Source organism: Ammospiza nelsoni, chromosome 1, assembly GCF_027579445.1.
Source record: "Ammospiza nelsoni isolate bAmmNel1 chromosome 1, bAmmNel1.pri, whole genome shotgun sequence".
Classification (NCBI taxonomy): Eukaryota; Metazoa; Chordata; class Aves; order Passeriformes; family Passerellidae; genus Ammospiza; species Ammospiza nelsoni.
Genome location: NC_080633.1, coordinates 24,076,756 through 24,098,096, shown reverse-complemented (window position 1 = coordinate 24,098,096; position 21,341 = coordinate 24,076,756). Strand labels below are relative to the sequence as shown.

Genomic DNA, 21,341 nt, shown 5'->3' with positions numbered 1-21,341 from the left:
GCTGATTTTTTGTAGAGAAGCGAGCCATGTTCTCACCAGCGTGATGCTCACCAACAATAGCAAAGGAAATATATGGAAAAAAGTACATGGAATTTTCTAGGATGTTTAACAATGACTAGCTAGAAAGAAAACAGCAAACAAGGAAATGTTGAAATGAAGTTTCCTTCCTGACTGAATGCTTTAATCTAATGTTCTCAAAACATTAACTAAAAATTAAGATGATAAAGGAAATCTTTATAGGAAGCTTCTCATTTTTTAGAGCAGAGTCTCAAAAACTACTTACTCCTTCCCATATACAGATCATAGAATATAAGTTAAAAAATTATAATTTTCATTCTTGGTAAAGTAGCAGAAATTAATGTCACTTGAGTATGCAATTTCCATCCTGCTTTAATACCTAACAATAAAAATAAATATTTGAACTATTTAACAATATTTAGGAGTATGACTGCATGTTTTTGTTGGGATTTTGACAGAGGATGGAAATTTCATAAACTTTTTGTCAAATTCTGCTGAACTGATATTGCATTCAAAAGTGATCTACATAATTTCATACATTTATTACTTTAAGGCTCTCCAGCACACAGACAGCAGTTTATAGTCAATTTTAAAACTGCTTTTGTACTTGGAAAATGAATGTGAAATATCTAAGGTTGCCTAATGCCCCCTTAGATAACTACATCCATGTTAGAGGCATTATTTATAGTCATTGCACAATTAATTACATATATATTTCCTTCTATTGTGAAATAAATGAAATGGAAAGCTTAACCAACTTGAAATGCTTTGACTCAAGATAAGGAAGCTCTTCATGCAGATTGTGATCATACCTGTGTTTCTAGCAAATGCAGAACTAAGTTAAAAAATTAAAAAGAAATAGTTTACCTCGGGGGATGCAAATCCTAAATACTCCCAATCCCATGTTCCACCAGCAAAGCTACAAAATAGAAAGATACACCATCAAATTTAGAAATAGAACAAATATGATAACTCTTCAGAGCTTCAAAACCTATTGAAATCTGAAAACTAGGGCAATTGTAGCTCTCTAAACTTAACAAGTCTTCCCCCTTAATTCTTAATTCGAAATTTATTTTGAAAGCCCTACAGAGTTACGTTGTTGACTATTCCAAAACTGCCTGATATGTTTAGAAAATACTTAAGAGATTTTTGTAGCGTACCAGGCATTTAGTGACAGTCTTGATGGAAAAAAGTAAAATGGAAGCCATGACATTTAATCATTAATATATCACAAATGGGGAAGCAATTTAGGTTGCAACACACATAGCAGTGATCCTCAAAAAGAAAAATATGTTTTTCCCCAAAGGCTGTAATTCCACAAGGATGAGAGGCCCAAGAAAGCATCACTATCACAATGATTTACAACCACCACACTCAGCATCCACTCCTAGTCAGAGAACAGCAGTGGATTGCCCCTCTTTGTCAGCTGCCAAAGGAACATTTGCTGCCTTGTGCAGTGTTCTGGGAGGATTACCTGCGCCTGGGTGCCTCTGGGGAGTCTGCAGGAGCGACGCCGCGGGCCACCGAGGCCAGGAACTCCTGGCGCTTCTGCTGCACCAGGCACGCGGCGCGGATGATTTTATGGCGCGGTGTCCGAAGGTAAGGCCGGTTCACTTTCTGGGCAAGGTCTTCAGTGACCATTTCTAGGTCTGTCTGCAAGAGTTCATGATACAGAAAAAACAGTTTTACAGGGAAATGCAAAACAGGAAGAACTCTTCTCCATGAACACTGAGGGGAATGATATCCATTTTCCTGAAAACACCTGATGAAACCCCTAAATACCCCAAAATACCTGCCCCCTAGCCTATTCTTTTACATTCTGTCCCCCAGCTTGGAGCAGGATTTCCCTGCACTCTGAAATACTGACTATCTTCAAGGGACCCAAGGGACAGGAAAGGAGGCAGCAGTCCCAGGTACTCCCCCAGTTTTGCCTCCTCCCAGATGTCAAGCACATCAGAAGAGAAAGAAAGAAAAGAGAAGCTAGAGAAGGAGATGAAGACTGAAGCTAAAATGTTACCCTCAGAAAGCAGATTAACAGGAAATTTTCTTACTTTCTCCTTCCATTTGTCCTTATCCTTTTCCTTTGCAAAGCGATATAAAAAAAAAATGCTACTTTTTCTAACTTGGTTACAAATATAAAACAGGCATGTCAGTTTTATACTACAAAAATGGTAAAAAGACACTGATAACTAATATAAAAAAATAAAGTGCCATTAGGAAAGTAAAATATACCTATGTATTACCTGCATAAGTTCAAATATTTCTTTCTTTGTGCTTTTAGGCTCCAAAAAGAATCCATATGGATAAGAACACTTAAGAATGCGGCGAGTTTTTAGAAGCTCTTGCACTGCATCTTCAATGAATGTGGTATCAGGACAGCCTCCCTCAGCTGCAATATGAAACAAGCATTGGGAAAGTATTTTCCTGCTGATGTCAGCATTACTTTTGTGCATATCAGTTAAATATTTTGCAAGTAAAGAGCAGCAAGTTCTCAATAACTGCGCAGTGTTCTTAGGAAAAGAAATAAACACAGAACATTAGCTTCTACCATACTAATGCTACTTCCTCCTTGAGGCTTTGGAATAGGTAAGATTTACTGTACATTTAACTTTCATCCAATGTTTACAAATTAGTACTGGAGGGATGACATCACACAGCAAACTTGATGTGAGCACTGTCCAAAAAAGAACAGTTTAGCCATAACTGTGTTGATGTGATTTCAAATCAAAGGCACAGATCACAGCAAATACTTACTTCCACTTAGAGCTCTACTCAACTGCTCCATCTTTTCTTTGGCTGTTTTTAGAAGGCGCTGTTCTAACTAGAAAAATAAAATAAATAAACGAAAATAAGATAATTATTTTGGGATTATTAACCAGAAACAAACATCAGTAAAAATGGCTTGACCCACACCTGGTAGCTAAGTTCATGGTTCTTAAATCTTGTATAATAGTGCATAAATCTATCAAGCTCTTGAAATCTTCTATGCTTCTTTTCAGCCTGGAAAATAATGGAGAGACAAAAGAAACCAAAATAAGTCTTATCATTTAATACAACTATCACCATTAAATATAATTAAATAGTGAACTGTTTCTATTGAGACTATATGTAAAGTATTGTGCACAGTGTGTAGTGCCATGTAAGTAAAGACACAAAATTAATTTTTGAAATTCACAATGCTGCAAATACTGCAGCCAAAGAATTGATACACTGACAGTCCCTGCTATTTAAAGCAACTTTCCAAAAGCCAAAATTAAGGCATGTCTTCTGTAGTGCACAGCAGCTAATTGCAGGACCAGCATGCTCATTTCACAAAAGGAAACCATGTCACAGAGAAGTAAAATGGAACATTGGTGGATGCATAAGATTTCTGCTTTTGACTTTGTTAACAACCACAAGTGTAGTGTAGCACAATAAGTAGTGCTTTCTTTCTGTCTCTTTGATATGTTTAAGGTTGTATTTTTCCATTTAGAAGTCTGGTTTGGAAAAATTTTGATTACACTTATCCTGAATGGAGAATTGCAACCTTAGTGCTATTTTTCAAATACACACATTCATTTGTTACCTCTACTGTCATCTCCTTGGACTGCTCCTCCACATGCTGGATGACCTCATAGCGAGTGCATCTGTAGTAGCCCCCAGTGGAAGAGCTGTGCTTCTTCCATTCTTCTAAGCATATCCAGCAAAAGTCATATTTGCACTTCAGAACAAAACAGGAAAAAGGAAAGGAAAAAATATAAGTTGAAATGCCTTAGATTTGTAGTTAGGCATCATCATTCCTCTATGGGCAACTTAATTAACAGCATTCTGAGCATAAAAACATTTTGGAGAGCGTCCTTCCTATTTTACTTAGTCAGGAGATCTGTTTATCAAACCATATCAAACCATGTCAGTCATCATTTTTGTTCCTTGGATCATTAGACTCTGTTGGATCTACATGTTAAGTTTTAAGCAGAGGAAATAAACCAAATGCTAAATACAGCTGATCAGGCCTGTTTTTTTTCTGTTTTTTTTTTTTTTTTTTTTTTTTTTTTGTTATTGTTAGAAAACCAGTCCCATTTCTTTAAATAACACAGAAACTATTAATGAGAAAGAATGAAACTTTTTTTCCTTAATATTGCTTAAAAAGCCATGATTATTGATGTTTTGTCATGTGGTGCTTCTGACACAAAATATTAATAACAACTACTACAACTACTAAAGCAAAAGAGAAGAAGTCTGAACATAAACTTTGATGAGTGATTACTTCCAGGTGAGCCTTTTCTGCACTGACTGAGTAAAGTGCTTTCAAAATAGGTAAAACCTTACAAAGAAGTGTAAAGTGACTTATTCATGCTTCTCTGCATCACAGAAGATCCAACTGTGTTAAATACTCTCAACTCAGCAGCAAGTGTTCAGCTAGGTAATTTAAAAATAACTGGAAGCTATTTATGGACAGATAAGCAAAAGACTTCACAATTTGGTGAACCATGTTTATCTGTCTTATAGATGAGGAGAGAAAATTTACATTAATTAATATTAAGCCTTAAGAATTATTAGTGGCATTTGATAAATTAAATTGCATTTCTTATCTCTTTGGTAAGTTTAACCTTTCCAGGAATACCTACTTCATACCAGATGAATTTGTCTGTAGTTATTTCATACAATCACTTACATATATTACAGGAAGGAATGAAATCCAATTCTTGCACTGTACTTTTATTAATTTTGTCTCAAAAATCAGTAGTGCTGATTTGCTTCTAAAAAGCAATGAAGACTAGAATATTTCTTCTTGTTGTTGTGTGTGGTATTCACATAATTCTCTGAACAGAGAGAGAGACATAATTCTCTCTCCCAGAATTTTCCTGGGAAGCTGTGAGATGCTGTGAGAAAGCTCAGAGAAGAAGATAAACAATTCTTATCTTTGCTTGCTGCATCTGTTGTTTGGCACATGTGGAATGGAGATTGTTTACCAAAAGGGATTCTTAATTGCACACTGGTGATGGTGGTTTTGATTGATTGACCAATTATGTCAAAGCTGTGTTGTGACTGTCTGAAAGGGTCACAGGTTTTTAGTTTATTATTAGCATAGTATAATGTTAGTATGTAGTGCAATATAATATAGTACAGCTTAATAAAGCATTTGTTCAGCCTTCTGAAATCAGGGAGTCAATGCACGTTACTCGCCCATCAGGGGTCTGCTACAATAATTGTGCTGTTCCTTCTTGTTTTCAAACATTTTTAAAGCTGTTGGCTTGTAAAAAATGGTGAGAAATGCTGAGAATGAAGTGCCAGCACACCTTTGTATAAAGTGTTAAGTATGACTGCATCATTTGCCTACCATTCAAACTCATCCATATTCCCTATAAAAAAAAAGAATCATTGCAAAATATTTAAAAGATCATATGAAACAAGATGTTTCACGAGCAACTGAACTAATAAAGCTCAACTTCCTATTAAGTTAAGTATATATGCTCCTACTGCAACAATCTCAGCTCACCCAAATTATCTTCCATCTGACCACTCTATTATATTTATCTTTTAATCTCTCATATCTCCAAAACCTCCTCAAAACCCAAGATTCACAGAGCTCCCAGACCTTCCTCCCAGTATCTCAGTCTCACGACACATTCAAAACCACATCAGCTGTTTCTGCATACCTCCCAAACCCAAAATCATTTTCAAGAAGGGTAAGAAGGACAACCCTGAATACTACTGCACGTCAGGCTCACTTCAGTGCACGGTAAAGCCATGGAAAAGATGACTCTGGGAGGTACTGAAAGCACCCAGAGGACAATGCAGTCATTGGTCACAGCCAGCACAGCTTCCTGAGGGGAAATCCTGCTTGAGGAACCTGATCTCCTTCTGTGACAGGGTGACCCACTCAGCTGAGCAAGGGGAGCCAGGTGATGGAACCTTTTGGAGTTCAGCAGAACTTTTGATAAACTCTCACAGCCTCCTTCTGAACAAAACATCCAGCACAGAGCTGGATAACTGTGTTACATGATGGCTCTCCTGGACTCAGGACTCAAAAGAATACTGAGTTTGCATAAATTGGGAGGAGCTGTCCACTCCCTCGAAGGCAGGGAAAGGTTCTTCCCCCACAGGGTGCTTGGCCCTGGAACAGCTCCCCAGGGAAGTGTCACTGCACCAGGCCTGACAGTTCAAGAAGAGTTTGGACAACGCTCTCAGGCACACGGTGTGACTCTTGGGGGATCCTACACAGGGCCAGAAGTTGGACTTGTTAGTCCTGGTGGATCCCTTCCAACTCAGCATATGATTAGCTATGATTAACTATCTATGGTTAACTCCTGAGCTCTGTTTTATGTGTCTTTAAGATCACTGAGCCTTGTATCATCACCACCTGGGCTTAACAAATCCCATCTGCTGCCTGGCCAGGGTCTGAGCCAAGCAGAACAGGTCATTGCTGAGCAGGCAACAGCTGGGTAGATATTTCATCCTCTCTCCTGGTGCCAGTACAAATGAAGTCTGCATCATCCAGCTACCGAGTTTCATGAAACTTGCAGCAATTTATTATCTATGAACCTCCTCCTGTTCTTTGAAATCAAAGTGCCCATAAGCTTAAAAAGTGAATATAGACAGTGGAGTGAGAAAGCAGGACTGTGTAAGCCCTCATTAGAAGCTGCATCCATAAAACAACAAGAAAATGCCTGCTTAAGTACAGAAACCAGGGTTTCATGAGTAAGGAGTATTCTCCTCTACACCAAGGTGCATGCTAGATGCTAAGAGGCAGCCATAGCCCATCATGAAGTGAGCTTGACCTCACTGCAAAAAAAGGCAGAAGCTCCATCATCAGGGATTGTAACTTCAGCAGAGGAAGCAACAAGTGAGGCAACCACTATTCCTTGTGTCCAAGCCTTGTAATGATCTTGAGGACACCCTTCCTCACCAGGCTGAGGGGAGGCAGCTGCTGTCTGTGCAGAGATTTCTCCATGACAAAAGAATCTGACTGTTTTAAGGACACTTCAAGCTGCCTATAACCATCAAAAAGGAAAAGAGACCTCTGGTTGTCAGCTAGTGCCTTAGAATGGCAAATTATCCACATTCATCAGTGTTTATTGGCCAAATCCTTCTCCAGCCTGAAGCCACAACAAACATACCTTATAAAGTTTTTAGAAGTACAGAATTTATGAGCTCTTTTTAAAATAATTTAAGACAAAAAAACCCAAACCCCCCAAACCAGCAAACTTGGCATAAATCAAAGTGTAGGAGAATGTTCTCTGCTGCCAATGGTACCAAGAAAGGCCCAATCTTCAATTTGTATCAGAGAGAGAGAATATGTGACAATATAAAGAAAATGGGATCTGCATAGCAATGGAGAGATACCTGCACATTTTCAGAAAAATAAAGAGAATTACTTTCTAAATCTGTTAGCCTTTTTTTGTAGGCCAACTGTGTAATGTGTTCACTACTTTCTTATTTTTAATGATGCTCCTCAAAGAGGTAATAGCTGCAGTTGTAGAAGATATTTCTGACATAAAGAAATGTCTAAATATGCTGCTTTTAACTAACTTGAGTGAAAAAGCATATTCAAATGATACTGAACTCATGGCAAAAATATTTTTTCTATTTTGGTAGCACAGTGCAAACTTGTGACTTATTCTCTGGCTGCTGCCATCAATACATTTTCTTTGGAATCACTCTTTGCTGTCTTTTCATTCCTACTGATTAATTCCTGTTTACAGTTTTTCACCTAAACTTCTCTGCTTTGTTGCTATGGTAGAGAAATAATGCAAAAGAAAAATATAGTAAGGCAAAACCTTCATTCATTCAGACCTAAGCCTTTCTTAAAATTTTATATCTGCCAATTAAAACTGTTCTTTCTCTTCTACATTATTAATGACAATATAACCATCAATTATTTGTTTCACACTGTACTGGTAATTATTCTTAGGTGTTTATGAAATTTCAGTCATTATAATGTACACCTGTCAGCCAAATAGATTTCAGTACACATTAAAACATTTTCTAAATACATGTAACCTGCCATTTGCTCATTATCTAATTCTTGCAACAGGTTCCACTATCTATCAGGCATGACCCTTCAGAGGTTTTGGACCTAAAATATATACAGGACATACAAAGCTGAATCTGATTCCTCAAGAAATCCCACGATGGCTCCTTGTTACCTTTGCACACTGCATGTGGTTGCAGCCCTCGTTCTTCTGGATGGGGGACTTGCAGTTGGCGCAAGGTTTGGAGTTGGTCAGCAGCCACAGGCAGTTGGCAGCGTCCTCATAGGCCTCACTCACCCCCACAACTTTTTCAGGGTGACAGGAGAATATGGAGCATGCAAAAACAGAGAGGTTGAAATTGTACTTGTGTAATCTTCTGTGAGAATCAGATTAGGAATGATGTGTATTTCCCTGTTTCTTGACAAAATATTGAAGTTTCTCACTATACATATTTCTTACATATATTTTATTATTACACTTTCTAGTTTATACATATGTAATATGAATACACTTATTATTTCAATGTACTTCCATACATCTATTATAACACAAATTGATATACAGTACATGTGACAATTACAACATATAAAGGGGCAAATACATATATGAAAGAAACAGGTATAGTTTCAAAAAGCAGGGTGTATTTTGCCTCTTTATAAAATTTTCTATGCTTTCCAAAATATTTATAACATACTGTGGAAAGGCTCTGAGCTGTGGCAATCAAGTAAATATGTATTCAAATTGCTGTCATCTTTGCTTTCTTTGTTAACGTTGACTAAGAAAATATCTGTCCTGTGTAAACCCAACCTTTATTAGTTTTTTTCAGTAAATGTTACCTGTCAGTAAGCCATTTCCTACAACTCCCTTGCAGTTCCCCCTCAACCTTACTATTATTATCACCTATTGGCTTGAATTAGTTTTAAAGGAATAAAAATCTTCATGGAACACTACTCAATCATGAGAGCAGCCTGGGCTAAAAATCAAAATTGGACAGGGCAAATGAAGCTATATTCAGGAATAAATTGACCAGTTAATGAAAAAAAAGCTTTAAAAGGAAGGGAAGGAGTTTTGCAAACCCTGACTGAACCACACGTGTTTGTGGGCAGAAATGGACCACAAAGAACAGTCTACCGTAGTGCTGCAGTTAAAGTGTAAGCAGCCCTCATTCAGGAGTATAATTTTCTTCCCCTTTTACCCTATTTTTCAACCAATGCTAAAGCCAGTTTTTACTTTATGCAACTAAAAAAAATCTGTCTAAAACCAAAGGATCAAAATGGCATCAAAACACCCATGCCCTCCCTGTTGGCCCTGCATGGCTCTTACGTTCTTCTGGCTTCATTTCAGATATTTTCTGTAGCCAGTCCTTCCAGGTCTGGCAGTCACAGGGCTCGTGTGCTTCACCAAGACATTCCCTGAAAAAGAAGGTGCACACACAATTACTTATAACTCAGAGATTTAGAATTAAAGTCAAAATTGGTTCAAATTAAAAGGAAAAAACCAACCTCCCCCCCCAAAAAAATCGAAAAGAAACATGCCCAGAATTTAATTAAGTCAGGAAACCAAAAGCCAGATAAATAACATTGGTTTAAAATACACTTAGACTACTTGCTCACAAGCATAGATGACTATTATTGATAAAGAATTTAAATGGGACAGGAAAGGAAAGAAGCTTCTTAAAATTACAAACCGCAAACTGGAATAAATCAGCTGGCTTGCAGCTTGTTTTTATACCTGGGTATTATTTTAGTGCCACAAAAGTGCTCGTATAGTTTCTGTGATAAAGGTAAATCAGACTACAGAGTTTATCCAAAAGTAGGTAATTTGCTATAACAGAAATGTATTTTATGTAGAATTACTTTAATCTGTTCAGTTGCAATAATCAACCTTTAACTGGATTCAAGCTTTTAATCTAGAACAAGATCGAAGCCCTTCAACACCAGCACTAAGTATTTATGGATTTTTACTCCTTCCACAAGAGCCTCTTAAATGGGGGCTTGAACTTATTTACATGGACACAGCGGAGTAATGAGTCCCTTGAGCTTGTCCTGAAGTTCCTACTAGGATTAAGGATGGCAATCACTACTACACAGTGGCAGCAGACATATGGCTTCCAGATGGTGCTGCAGTGTGGATGTGTCAATATGCACTCTGGACTTGTAATAGCTCCTTTTTTTCTACAGGAATGGCAGCAAATAGCCTCAGACATCTGCCATATCAAAGCAAATAATTTCAGATGGGCACCAGCTGCATCAGAGCACACACAAGTTTGCTGCAGATCCAGTGGTGAACTGCTCTCTTGCAGTGCAGGTTCAGAAGCTACATCAATACTCTTCTGATTGCCCTTGTCCACATTTTAAGCAGGAAGAAAGAAAAGGTTATGGGAACAGTTTTGAACATTTTTTACCCTTAGCTAGTCTGCAAACAAAAAAGCTTAAATTCAGCACAGATGTATCTCTGGTTTGGACTTAAGATCTTAGCTGGGAAAGATTGTACTAGAATGAACAACTGGTGTGTAATAAGGTGATTTCAGCCTTGGTTCAAAGTTAACACCTTTCACATCCGTGGGACTGTAGGACACTTAAATCATTGACTTCAACAGTGCCAAGACCCTCTCACAGTATAGTATTTGTTGCCAGAAAGGACTGAAATAGCAAAGATTTAACATTGACAAGCTCAGTTTTAAGTTAAAAGCTGATTGATTAGTCAATCTTTTATGGGGGGTGGGAGGAGGGTCATGTGTCTTTGATACCTTCAAATTTGTAGGATTTTTAATGTGTGGATGTGTGGATTTTTAATGAAGTTCAGTCATATCTGTATCTAAACCTTTATATCTGTATCTATCTATATATGACAGTTACAACAGTTGTTCAAAAATAACTTCTCATGGAAGAAGCTCTTTCCTCAGCCCACCCCAAAACAAGCATTTGTGTGCTGGGATGTCATTTCACTAGAGTAAGAGCATTGAGCCTACTGTTCATGAAAGTTTCCATGAAAGTTGTATTTTGGATGGACTTCCTGCCAGCAGTGGATGAAAGGAACTCACAGGAGCAGCTGTGCCACTGACCAGCAGGAGCCTCCCCAGCTCAATGCTCAGCAGGAGGATTTATATGAAGGCACAGTACATACTTATTAAAATTGTAGCACATTTCAACACAACAAGTTAAATTCATGGAAGGGCTACAAGAAGAACGTAATTCTGGATTTTTTTTCCCTCTTATGATTATGTACTTTGAACCAAAACAGCAAAACACTGTTGCAACTTAAAACTGGTGTCTCAAGTGCACCTGAGGAGTTGCTGCTTCTGCAGAATGAGAGTGCCCCCTGCCCTTATCTAGGGTGAAAGGAGTGAGGACTGATGGTACAAAATTAAGGGTGCACTGCCTGCTAAGACTATTCTCCACAACTGTCTGCTTGCTAAAATTCCTGGTGCTTCTGAAACTGCATGAAGGGGGTTCTAACATGTTGAATGGGTCTGATAATAAAATGATGTAGGATTTGTACACAGTTTTAATGTATGCTACATTTAAATAATTCAGAATACTTTTTCTGAAAGGGAATAGAATTTTGTACTTGCCACAATTGATTACATTTTGTTGAAGATACTGTTAGTGGTGCATAATGAAAACTGAGTTAATTCTAGGGTATTCTGCTTTGAAGAGGAACATTCCTACTCCTACATTAAAAGGAGAAGGAAAGGAATTGCTCAATAGACTCAGAATTTTCTTGCTTTCATGAGCAGGAAGGCTACAGCTATGAAAAAAAGTAAGTGATTAACTAGGGGTAGGTTTTCTAATACATAAATTCAGAAGAATCTCATACTAAATGCAGCATCAATTGCTATTACAATGTCTAAGCTGTAGATTACTGGAGTAAAACTTGCAGAACTGACAGAAATATGGGACTGTGAGATGTGCTGATTGAAATTTAAAGAGACAAAGCAAGCTCCCTTTGAACACACAGTAATGAGGAAAACTCTTGAACTGAGAATACATTTTTTCTCCAGAGGAACACACTCGTGCATAGAGTTTTTGTACTGTAAGACTAGGGGGGTGTCCTTAGCAAATGGTTCTGATTTGAGGTACTGCAGGATGCTTTCGTTGCTAGCAGAACTTTCTCACCATTGCTGAAACTTTCCATTCAGTTTTGTGGGGATGAAAAAAAAGGCTTTGGAAAGGCCTTTTTGGACATTTTGTTGCTAACTTGAACTATTTTTCAAGACCTTAACTATATTTGCTTGTGCAGTATTTCAAAGCATTAATGTAAAAAGAATGTACAGAAATATTATCAGGAAAGATAAAAACTCCATTTCTCCTAAAAATTAGTCATTCAGAGGACATTTTCACTCTCAGAGAACATTCCAGGGAGCCAGTACATTCAGTCCACGTAAAGGAAGCAGAAGCTGCCATTGTCTGAAGGTTCATGTCAATATGACACTGAAGTGGTGTCAGGTTCCTTCAGGTTAATGGAAAAATTGATTCTCTACCACCAGAACTAGGCTGAGAGGATGGTACATGCTTGTGGAACAGCATTAAGTTTTATTCTATGTTCATTGGTAGAAAACATATTCTGGTTTGTTTCCATGCGATTTGCTTCTGAGTTCTCCGTCCATTGTAAATAATCTCTTCCCAGGAAGTCATGTTTTTTGACTTTTGTGGTTGTTTCATTAGGCCTGTTTTCTTTTTTTTTCCCTTCTTCTTTCATTCATACGGGAAAAGAACTAAAATCAGAAGCATCTTTCATTAAGAATTATGATACTTGGAACTAAGTAGAGGATTTAGGATGTCCTTGTATAATGGTTTCAATTGAAAACTGAAAAGAATTGCTGAACTTGTCTGAATGTCTGTACTTTGGTTGATCCTTTTTCATTTTCCTAAAACATAAATATGTCCCACTACAATAGTCATAAATTGTCAGTCTGATAATGTCAAAGAAAAATATGCCATTTTTTTTTACTTTTGTTGATGCTCTTATGTCCTTTTCTACGAAGTGCTGAGGATCAGCAATCTGAGGGATGTTTTAAAAAATATCTGGGTTTTTGTTCCTTCTTGAGCTTGTATTCATCTTAAAACCCAGGAGAAGATAACAGACAGAAAAAGTGCTGAACCTTAAGTGAAACAGAGGTTGGAGTGATGCTGCAAACAGAATAGCTATGTGTGAAGGACATGGTCCTTCATGGTCCCATTTCAACTCCAGCTTCTTTGATGTGATTCTAGCAAAATTCAGGAAGAGCTAAACATGGCTGGTTTTCTACACTACAATAGAGAATGTACCATGTTTTGATTTTACAACTATCCAGACACAAAAATCCCTGTTCCAGTATCCCACATTTCCTCTGCTCCCTCAGAACAGAACATCAGAACACTCCATGCTGTTGTTTTGCACCTAACAGAGACAATAATGACTACTGGGTTATAAATCTTTGCACTGTTTCCAGTACTAACCAGCAGAAAAGATGTCCTTTCCCACAGTCTACTGCAGGGGCTTTTAGCATAGGGAAGCTGAGAGTATCTGATCCTGTTGAATTTGACCCTTGTCTTGTCAGCCTTACTGCTCTTTCACAGCCAGGTATAGGACACCATTTAATGGCAGGATTATTTTCAACAAAGGCCTGTGGGGACAAAAAAGAAAAAAAGAAACTATTTTACTACATAAGATCAGATTTCATCCTTGATATAAAATAATTTGTATTCATAGTCCTCCTTTGAAGGAATAAAGCAAAAAAAATATAAGGACAGTCTATCTACAAGGATAGACTTTAAAATATAGTTATAGAAAGAGCGTAATTGAATTTCCACTTCTTTTTTAGGAACAACAGTACTTCAGACTTACACTAAGAATGAAATTACATACATTCCAAACAAATGTTCAATCTCTGCAAGTTAATTCCTTTGTTATGTGGCTTACAGTAAACTACTATATACACACTGGCAATATACTCATTAGCAGAACTGATTCTTTTAGTTGGAAAAAATTAAAATCTTATTGATTAAATAAAAATCCCATGATAAACCAGAAATCAGAACTAGACTAACTCTGTCATTTATTTCCCATCTTTTTTGGTTAATGTAACAGGCCTTTTGTAAAAACTGTATCTAACAAATGAGGAGAAAAAAGGAACTTACACTACTTTGCTTCAAACCTATTCTAATCAACAGTCACTTAAAATAAAATATGCAAAAGATGAGTCAGATCTGGTAATTTAATTTGCATCTCACTGTGCAATAGAGACTTGTTGCAGAGAAAGTACTGCACTGTAAATGAAAAAATATTTCTCTACCTCTGCCCTGCCACCACTGATAAAGAAGTACATTTCTCAAGCCTAGTTCATCTCTACACTAGTATAAAAGAAGAAAGCTGAATTAAAAGATTGCTTTTAAAAACAAATTGCAATGATGACAACAAATACATTAAAAAACCCAGGAAAACCAAATCAAGCTTTTCCCACTCCTCTACCCATATACAGCCATCATATCAAGCGTTGTACTAGGAAGTTGTTTAAAAGGAAACAGGTGCTACTTCTGGATGCAGTAAAAACAATCTGAAAACTTTTAAAATTTCAGATTGCAAACACAAACAACTCTGATTGATTAAAACCTTCATATCACTTGTTACAAAAATGAGTTTGATCAAATTATTTCATTAATACTGCATTAGGCAACAGACAATGGAAATATGGCATTTCTTTTTAAGGAATACATGAAATGTTCTTTCTTTTTTTCTCTGTGGTACAGCAAACATTGATATTATGCTATAAATGAGCCAATACATATTTGCACATATTTGTTTATGAATTTCTACTTGGAAAGTTACAAATATATTGCAGCATTTCATACAGAAGCTTTAAGCTGCTTTTAAAAGACGGAATAGAGTTCAAGAGTACAAGAACAGTTTGATAATTTACCTTAATGTCAAATTGAAGGTATCGCTTGTCCATCTCCTTGGAAACCACACTTTCTATGATGTCTACAGGCACAAGCTGGAAACAATCATATGCTGGGCAAAAAATGTTGTGAGCTTCACCCTCCTGAATTTTCAGATTCAAAAATCTGCCAGAATTTTGCCAGTCAGTATTTGTGAATAAAAAGTAAAAGTTAAAAAGCTGTTGAGTACTTTACACTATGTTCACAGGTATTCACAATGATTACTTTTCAAATAGAGAAATAGAAGTATCCTTTTCTGCTTAAAGCAGCTACAAATTTGATGAACAGCCTGATTTAAAAAAATAACACTGTGATGGTTCAAATGTGAGCATCATCAGCAATATTTAGCCCTACGTTTATGGTTTCCATCCTTGCCATTTATCACACAGCTCTGTACTGTTTAATTAAATTGAGCATTATTTCTACCTTAAATCAGAAACAGAATATGTAAGTGTAATTAATCTAGGAAATAATTAATTTAATATGCAATTATTTTCTACAACTGTCTAATAAAACTAGGCCTGGTTATGGACACGAATGTCTGAACACAGAACAAGCTCAAAAATCTGCTGAATGCTGGACTTCAACAGTTGTTGTTTAGTTTCAAAGCTGTAACAGGCTTATTAATCTGACTACAAGGATGATACCATGCTAACTTTAATCATTTAAAGCACGGGCAGTTATTCCAAGGTAGTCACCTGAGATCCTTTAATAGTTAAGGAGAGATACCTGTCAATTCATCCCATCTTGGATTTGTATCTTAGAGTTGGGTAGCTCAGTCCTGGCTATGCTCCAAGTGACTTAGGAATGTCTGGCTCAGAAAGCTGAATTCCACCCTCAGTGCCACCACAAACACTTGCCATTGAACTGTGGCCCTGAGCCTGTGGCTCTGAGCTGGCCCCTGTGTTCTGCACAAAGGACACACAGTCCAGCAGCCAAATTAGAAGCACCACGTCAAAGCAGTGATCTCTGGTAACTCCTACATTCTGCCCAGGGATTTGCAAGGCAAGAAAAGCACAACTAACAATTTTCTTGCCACTGGAAAGAACTGCCTTTGGAAAGCTCATATGGAAAAGAAAGTTCTCTTCCTTAGCACCAGGCTAAGGTTCATAGGAATGATCGGCAGTAGGATTAGCTGTGCAGAAATGGTGCTGTAACAAGACACTGCAGGGGTAGAGATCAAGTAGTACAATCTCCTGAATGAGGACACAGATGAATACAAAGCACTGCATGCAGATATAATTATTGCTGGGAAATATGATTAATATTTATACTACCATAATTATCCATGTCTGAGTTTTTCACTAGCATGACTACTCTGACCTATGCAGTAACAAGAGCATTAGATTAATAGAACTTCTAAGCGAAATCTACCCCTCAGTTATCACCGTTCAACATAAAGAAATAATTTAAATTGCTTTTCTGATTGGAAATGGATTCACAATGCCTAAGTTTAGTGTGCTAAACTCAGAGATGGAATTAAGCATGTGCTTAATTTAGAAACTGTAAACCCCAGTGCTGCCAACACCACACACACACAGAACGAATCAAGAGTAGGCTTATCTATTTACACACAAGCTTAAAACATTTGATTAAGAATTTTGCTTAGTCAGAACCTAAACAAACATTGCATAAGCCTAAACCAGTTGGTAACAGTTGTTAGAGTGACAAATAAATGTTCCATAGGTTCAAACCTGCAACTCTTTGAAACCCAAACAGTACTTCAGCATTAGCTGTTTATGGTCTCTGTCCCTTCCTCTTCAACACAGAAGTATGAAAGTTTCTCACAGGATAGAGAAGCACAGATACTCACGCCTCCCAGCAAGCTCTGCAGAAGTCATGGCCACAAGGCATATCCACTGGGTCTTCAAACACAGAAATATTACACATGCAAATGTCACACTGTAGATGACAAAAATGCTTCTGATTAAGACATACCCTAAAGCTTTTTGTATTGTTAGCAGAATGAGTTATGTTGGAAAATCTCAACAAAAATTTAAAGCAGTGCTCAGTAGGGGAAAACAAATCAAGGTGTATCCAGAAAAAAAAAAAAAAGTTATTTTAGCTATAGGAATGGGAAAGATTTGGTATCTGTTTCTGTAACTCCCTATGCAGAGAGCATATTCTGGGCTGCTTTTTGCGGTGTCCTTGAGCTCAGGAAGTGCTTCACCCTGCAGAGTGTTGGAATAGCAGAGATCTAGGTGCAAATGGAGCTGTGTTTTTCATCAGCTTCACACACAGCTACAAATGAGTTTGGAGATGATAGAGGCTACAGGAAATGTTTAATATCTCACACAGTCAGGTCTAAATCAAGGTGGAGCAGTTTGAGTGTGCAGCAGCAGCAAATACCTTAAATAATAACCTACATATATATAATTTTTTAAAAAGACTTTGAGGTTTTTGATCAAAATGAAGAATAAGTTACACTACAAATACTCCAACATAAGATATAATTGCCGAATTTTACAGAAGTAGGTACTAAAGAAAAAAATAACACTGAATACTGAGACTGTTACTCTGAAAGAGCTAAAGAGTAGGGATGAAAATACTCACTGCTTATAGTTATGTGTGGACATAAATACTAATGTTCTTCAAGAAATGCAAAAGAAACGTTTCTTTTCATTGAAACAAAGACACCATGAAAATGTATTTCAACTTTCAATGCATTAGGTATCATATACACACAGGACATTTTCAGAAAGTTAGCCTGTGGTATGCCACTTTAAAAGCACTTATATTACAGCCAAAACAAAATCAAACAAAAAAAAGGCCTTAAAGTGTAAAACTCAGTGAAGATACGTATTGTTTCTTCATTCATTTAACTTTATTGTCTTGCAAAAATTAAATATTTTAAAAGTTGACAATGCATTAAAAAATAATCTATTAAATTTATATGAGCTGTAAATTTTGTTTAAAATGTATCTTTAAAATAAGGAATTTAATGGAGCCCTGAGTTCAAAACATCAAACAAAAACATTTACTAGAACTGTTTATAAAGTAGGATGCAAATGCAAAACATAGAAGGAGCTTTATACCTTGTGGCTTTATTTTATCTATTCCTTTTAGTTTTCATTTTCCTGGCAAAATGAGATTTGATAGTTCAGAAAAGATTCTTAAACAAACAGGATCATTAAACGTGTAACTCTGGACTTGGATGAGACACACTAGATCTATAATGGCAATCATTATCCACACCTGCATTCCTGGCCTATGAACCATCCATGGAAAACAAAGCACACAATGTAAAACCGAGGATATATAATCTCCTGTTCAACATTTTAATTAGGAACTATTCACAGACAGTTTTAACTGCTAATGGAAATTAATGTACAATAACAATATACCTTCTATAGAGCTTCTTTTACAGCATTTTACAATAAAACAAGTAAAATATTTCTATGCAGGAATGTGAGATCTTAATTTTTATATGAGATTTAGGGATGATCCATCTGAAAGACTGCATGTAATATTCTAAAAAAAATTATTAGATCATGGAGCAATAGTTTTATAATGCTGCAGCTGTGGATTATTAAAAAGAGAACTCTGTCTTCCCAAAGAGCCACACTGATTTTAATGAAAGGCGCTTTCATATTTCAAATTTGCAATAGCTTTGTAAACTGCTTGAAGCAGCCCACACATAGTAAAAGTAATTATAAGCTTACAGTACACTACTGGGCTGACATTTCAAAATGCAGACAAAGACAATTTTGTTTTCTAAAGAAAAAATTTTCAAAAGGCAGGGTTCACAGAACTGCGTACATTCAGGGAAATGGCTACAATGAAAGTGAACATCTTGATAGGGATGAAATGAGAAGTTCAAGAGAGCCAAATGCACTGATGTGACTGTAGCTGTCTAAAATGAGAGTTTGTGAATGACAGCAAGGTAAAAACAGAATGGTTTGTATTTGCCAGATGCTCAACTGTTTTATCATACAGAATGTTTAAGGTGTCAACTTCCCTGTTCACCACTTCTGGAAAGAGAACACTTTATACTTTCACAAAGGTAATTTTGGCAGCTCCCCTGTCTACACAGGTGCAGTGTGCTTAGAAATCAGCTGTTTAGCCCTGCTGGTTGAAGATGTACTAATGAATTTACCACAGCTGTGTCCATGTCTCCTGGTGAGGGGCTGATTTCATCAGGGGAGGTGACAGAGGAGCGCGTGGTGCGCGGGGTGCGCGGGGAGGGCAGTGTGTCCCACGCGTTGTACCCGCTCGGAGGCGGCGTCGGCATCTGAACCCCTGAACGCTGGCAGCAGCTCTCTGGGTTACACATCCAGGCCTCTAGCAACTTCTCCCTGTCCCAGTCTTCAGGAAATACAGAGATACAGCAAGTTATGACAATGTTTAAAATATAGTTTGTAACGGCACCCTCAAAAGAACACTAAATTAAACCAATTAAAATAAATAACTATAATGAACTGTGATTGGATGGAACTGTAGCCGTTACATTTCAGAGAACAAATTCCAAGATAATATATGTAATGCAATGCATTTTTGTAAATAATTGCATGACAAGAATCTCATTTCTCTGTAATATGTCTTAACATTATTTTTGTTATTTATTTACAGCAGTTGTAGTGGCTAGAAGACTTGGTTGAAAACTAGAACTGTACTGACTATGACAGACACATGAAAATATAGCAGCCCTCACACCAATGAATTTTGATTATTTTTTCATTCTATGAAAAAAGTAATTATTTAATATGGATTCCATTTTATCTGTTGTGGTTTTGTTTGTTTATTTTTTAATGAAGCCAGAAGATACAGGAAGAAGACTAAGATTACAAGAAGATTTGTGACTTAATGAGTTTCCAGTCTTTATATATATGCATATAAATTATGTGTTTCTAAGGGGGAAAATAATCCACCTGAGTGCAAAGAAAATTTTGTATATTCTCACTACATTTTATTCTAAAATTATTAGTGAATGTTTTACTTTTATTCATAATTAACACTGCCCATTTATATACAAAAAAACCCTAGTGATACAAAATATAATATCTTAAAGTTAAATCAAATCCTTGTTCACAATTGAAATGAATTCTGTTTCTGATTCCTACAATTAATACTAAAGATATCTTCAGAACAGCAGTTTTTTCTACAAAAAATACGAGAAAGTTCTTATTTAAGTATAAATTCATCAAATTCCTTTACAGATTTGAATCTAAACTCATCAACACTACATGCAGATCAGAAAAACTTGAATTTAATAAACTATTAGAAATTTCCCAGTTTTTCCTACTGCTTTAAATAACTATTTTCAAGTTTGGGGATTTTTTTAAGTGCTGGGTCCTCTCAAAGAAACATCAATGTTATTAACCAAAAGATGTTTTATTTTTATTTAGTTTTATTCTTATAAGGAAAAGATAGTTCTCTTATCCTATATTAGTGCTGGGAAAAAAATATATGTGTTCTAAGAACCAAACTTAGTAAAGGTATTGCCTCTGTAAAAAAACCTCTTCGAGCTGCAGATAATTTATTGATCAGATCCTTACTTATCTAAGCTAAAATATATCACAGGTTAGTTTCATTTCATTTGTTTAAAGATATGGACCCACACACTTACATGTCAAAATTTCCAAATTTTATCAGCATTTTTTCATACTACCCTGAGTTTATAACCTTTCAGAGAGGGGCTGACTAATGTTAAGATACAGATAAAATTTGCCAGACATTTTCTTGACCTTGTTTGTTGCACTACATCTTTAAAACAGGCAAGGGCTAAGACATGTCACTAATCGGATCCACTTTGTTCTCTTTACCAACTTATGAATTTTAGTAAAACACAAGGTATATTTGTTGAATTGCCTATTTTTTTTCCCAAAACCCATTGCTGTATACTGAATTAAAAGAGAACCAATGTTGAAAAACACTTGCAAAAAAGCTGTAAAGTTATCTGCCTTTGTGACTGCCACAATAACAATTTTTTAATCTTGGCTTTTATTCTACATACTCCTGTCTCTCAAGTAAAAGAAAAAAAGGAAAATACACTCTTAATGTCTGTGTCAATAAATTGATACAAGGGAAGAAAGCCAAGTCTGGTGGATTAAATATTATATGCCTGTAAACTATTAAACTTAGTATATATGTATGATCTTTCCAAGAATTTAAAACATGCTTTTCACACCTTGTGTGAATTAAACCAAGATTTCACATTATTCTTTTGTGAATTTCAATGGTTAATGAAAAAAAAATTACAATTTGTCCTTTGATGTTAATTCTAAACCTCTATAAATACCTGAGTTACTTCCTTTACTAAGCTGAATCAATACAGCTACAGACAAAATAGTTGACTTTCTCATGACTTGCTAATTGTTTGTGCTTCTTTCTGTGCACTGGCCAATTGCATTAAGTTACCAGAACATCACTAAGGCAACATCAGTAGAATGACCTTTCCAACACAGACTGATTTCTTCTCAATTTTCAATTCCAGCTTGGTAGATACTGG

At 36.4% G+C, this 21,341-nt stretch overlaps 1 protein-coding gene across 7 annotated transcripts in view; it reads right to left on the bottom strand.

The window, feature by feature from the left end:
• Nucleotides 1-21,341, bottom strand: part of ANKIB1 (ankyrin repeat and IBR domain containing 1) — an 88,424-nt gene that overhangs the window by 7,403 nt on the left and 59,680 nt on the right. For all 7 annotated transcript variants that reach the window (XM_059466148.1, XM_059466186.1, XM_059466178.1 and 4 more), the window contains exons 6-17: nucleotides 18,990-19,198; nucleotides 16,707-16,795; nucleotides 14,875-15,019; nucleotides 13,415-13,581; nucleotides 9,297-9,385; nucleotides 8,148-8,278; nucleotides 3,584-3,718; nucleotides 2,932-3,018; nucleotides 2,773-2,839; nucleotides 2,262-2,407; nucleotides 1,493-1,671; nucleotides 886-937 (exon numbers count right to left, since the gene is read on the bottom strand). In XM_059466148.1, the coding sequence (XP_059322131.1) occupies nucleotides 886-937; nucleotides 1,493-1,671; nucleotides 2,262-2,407; nucleotides 2,773-2,839; nucleotides 2,932-3,018; nucleotides 3,584-3,718; nucleotides 8,148-8,278; nucleotides 9,297-9,385; nucleotides 13,415-13,581; nucleotides 14,875-15,019; nucleotides 16,707-16,795; nucleotides 18,990-19,198 (1,496 nt within the window). The remainder of the gene's footprint in view (nucleotides 1-885; nucleotides 938-1,492; nucleotides 1,672-2,261; nucleotides 2,408-2,772; nucleotides 2,840-2,931; nucleotides 3,019-3,583; nucleotides 3,719-8,147; nucleotides 8,279-9,296; nucleotides 9,386-13,414; nucleotides 13,582-14,874; nucleotides 15,020-16,706; nucleotides 16,796-18,989; nucleotides 19,199-21,341) is intronic.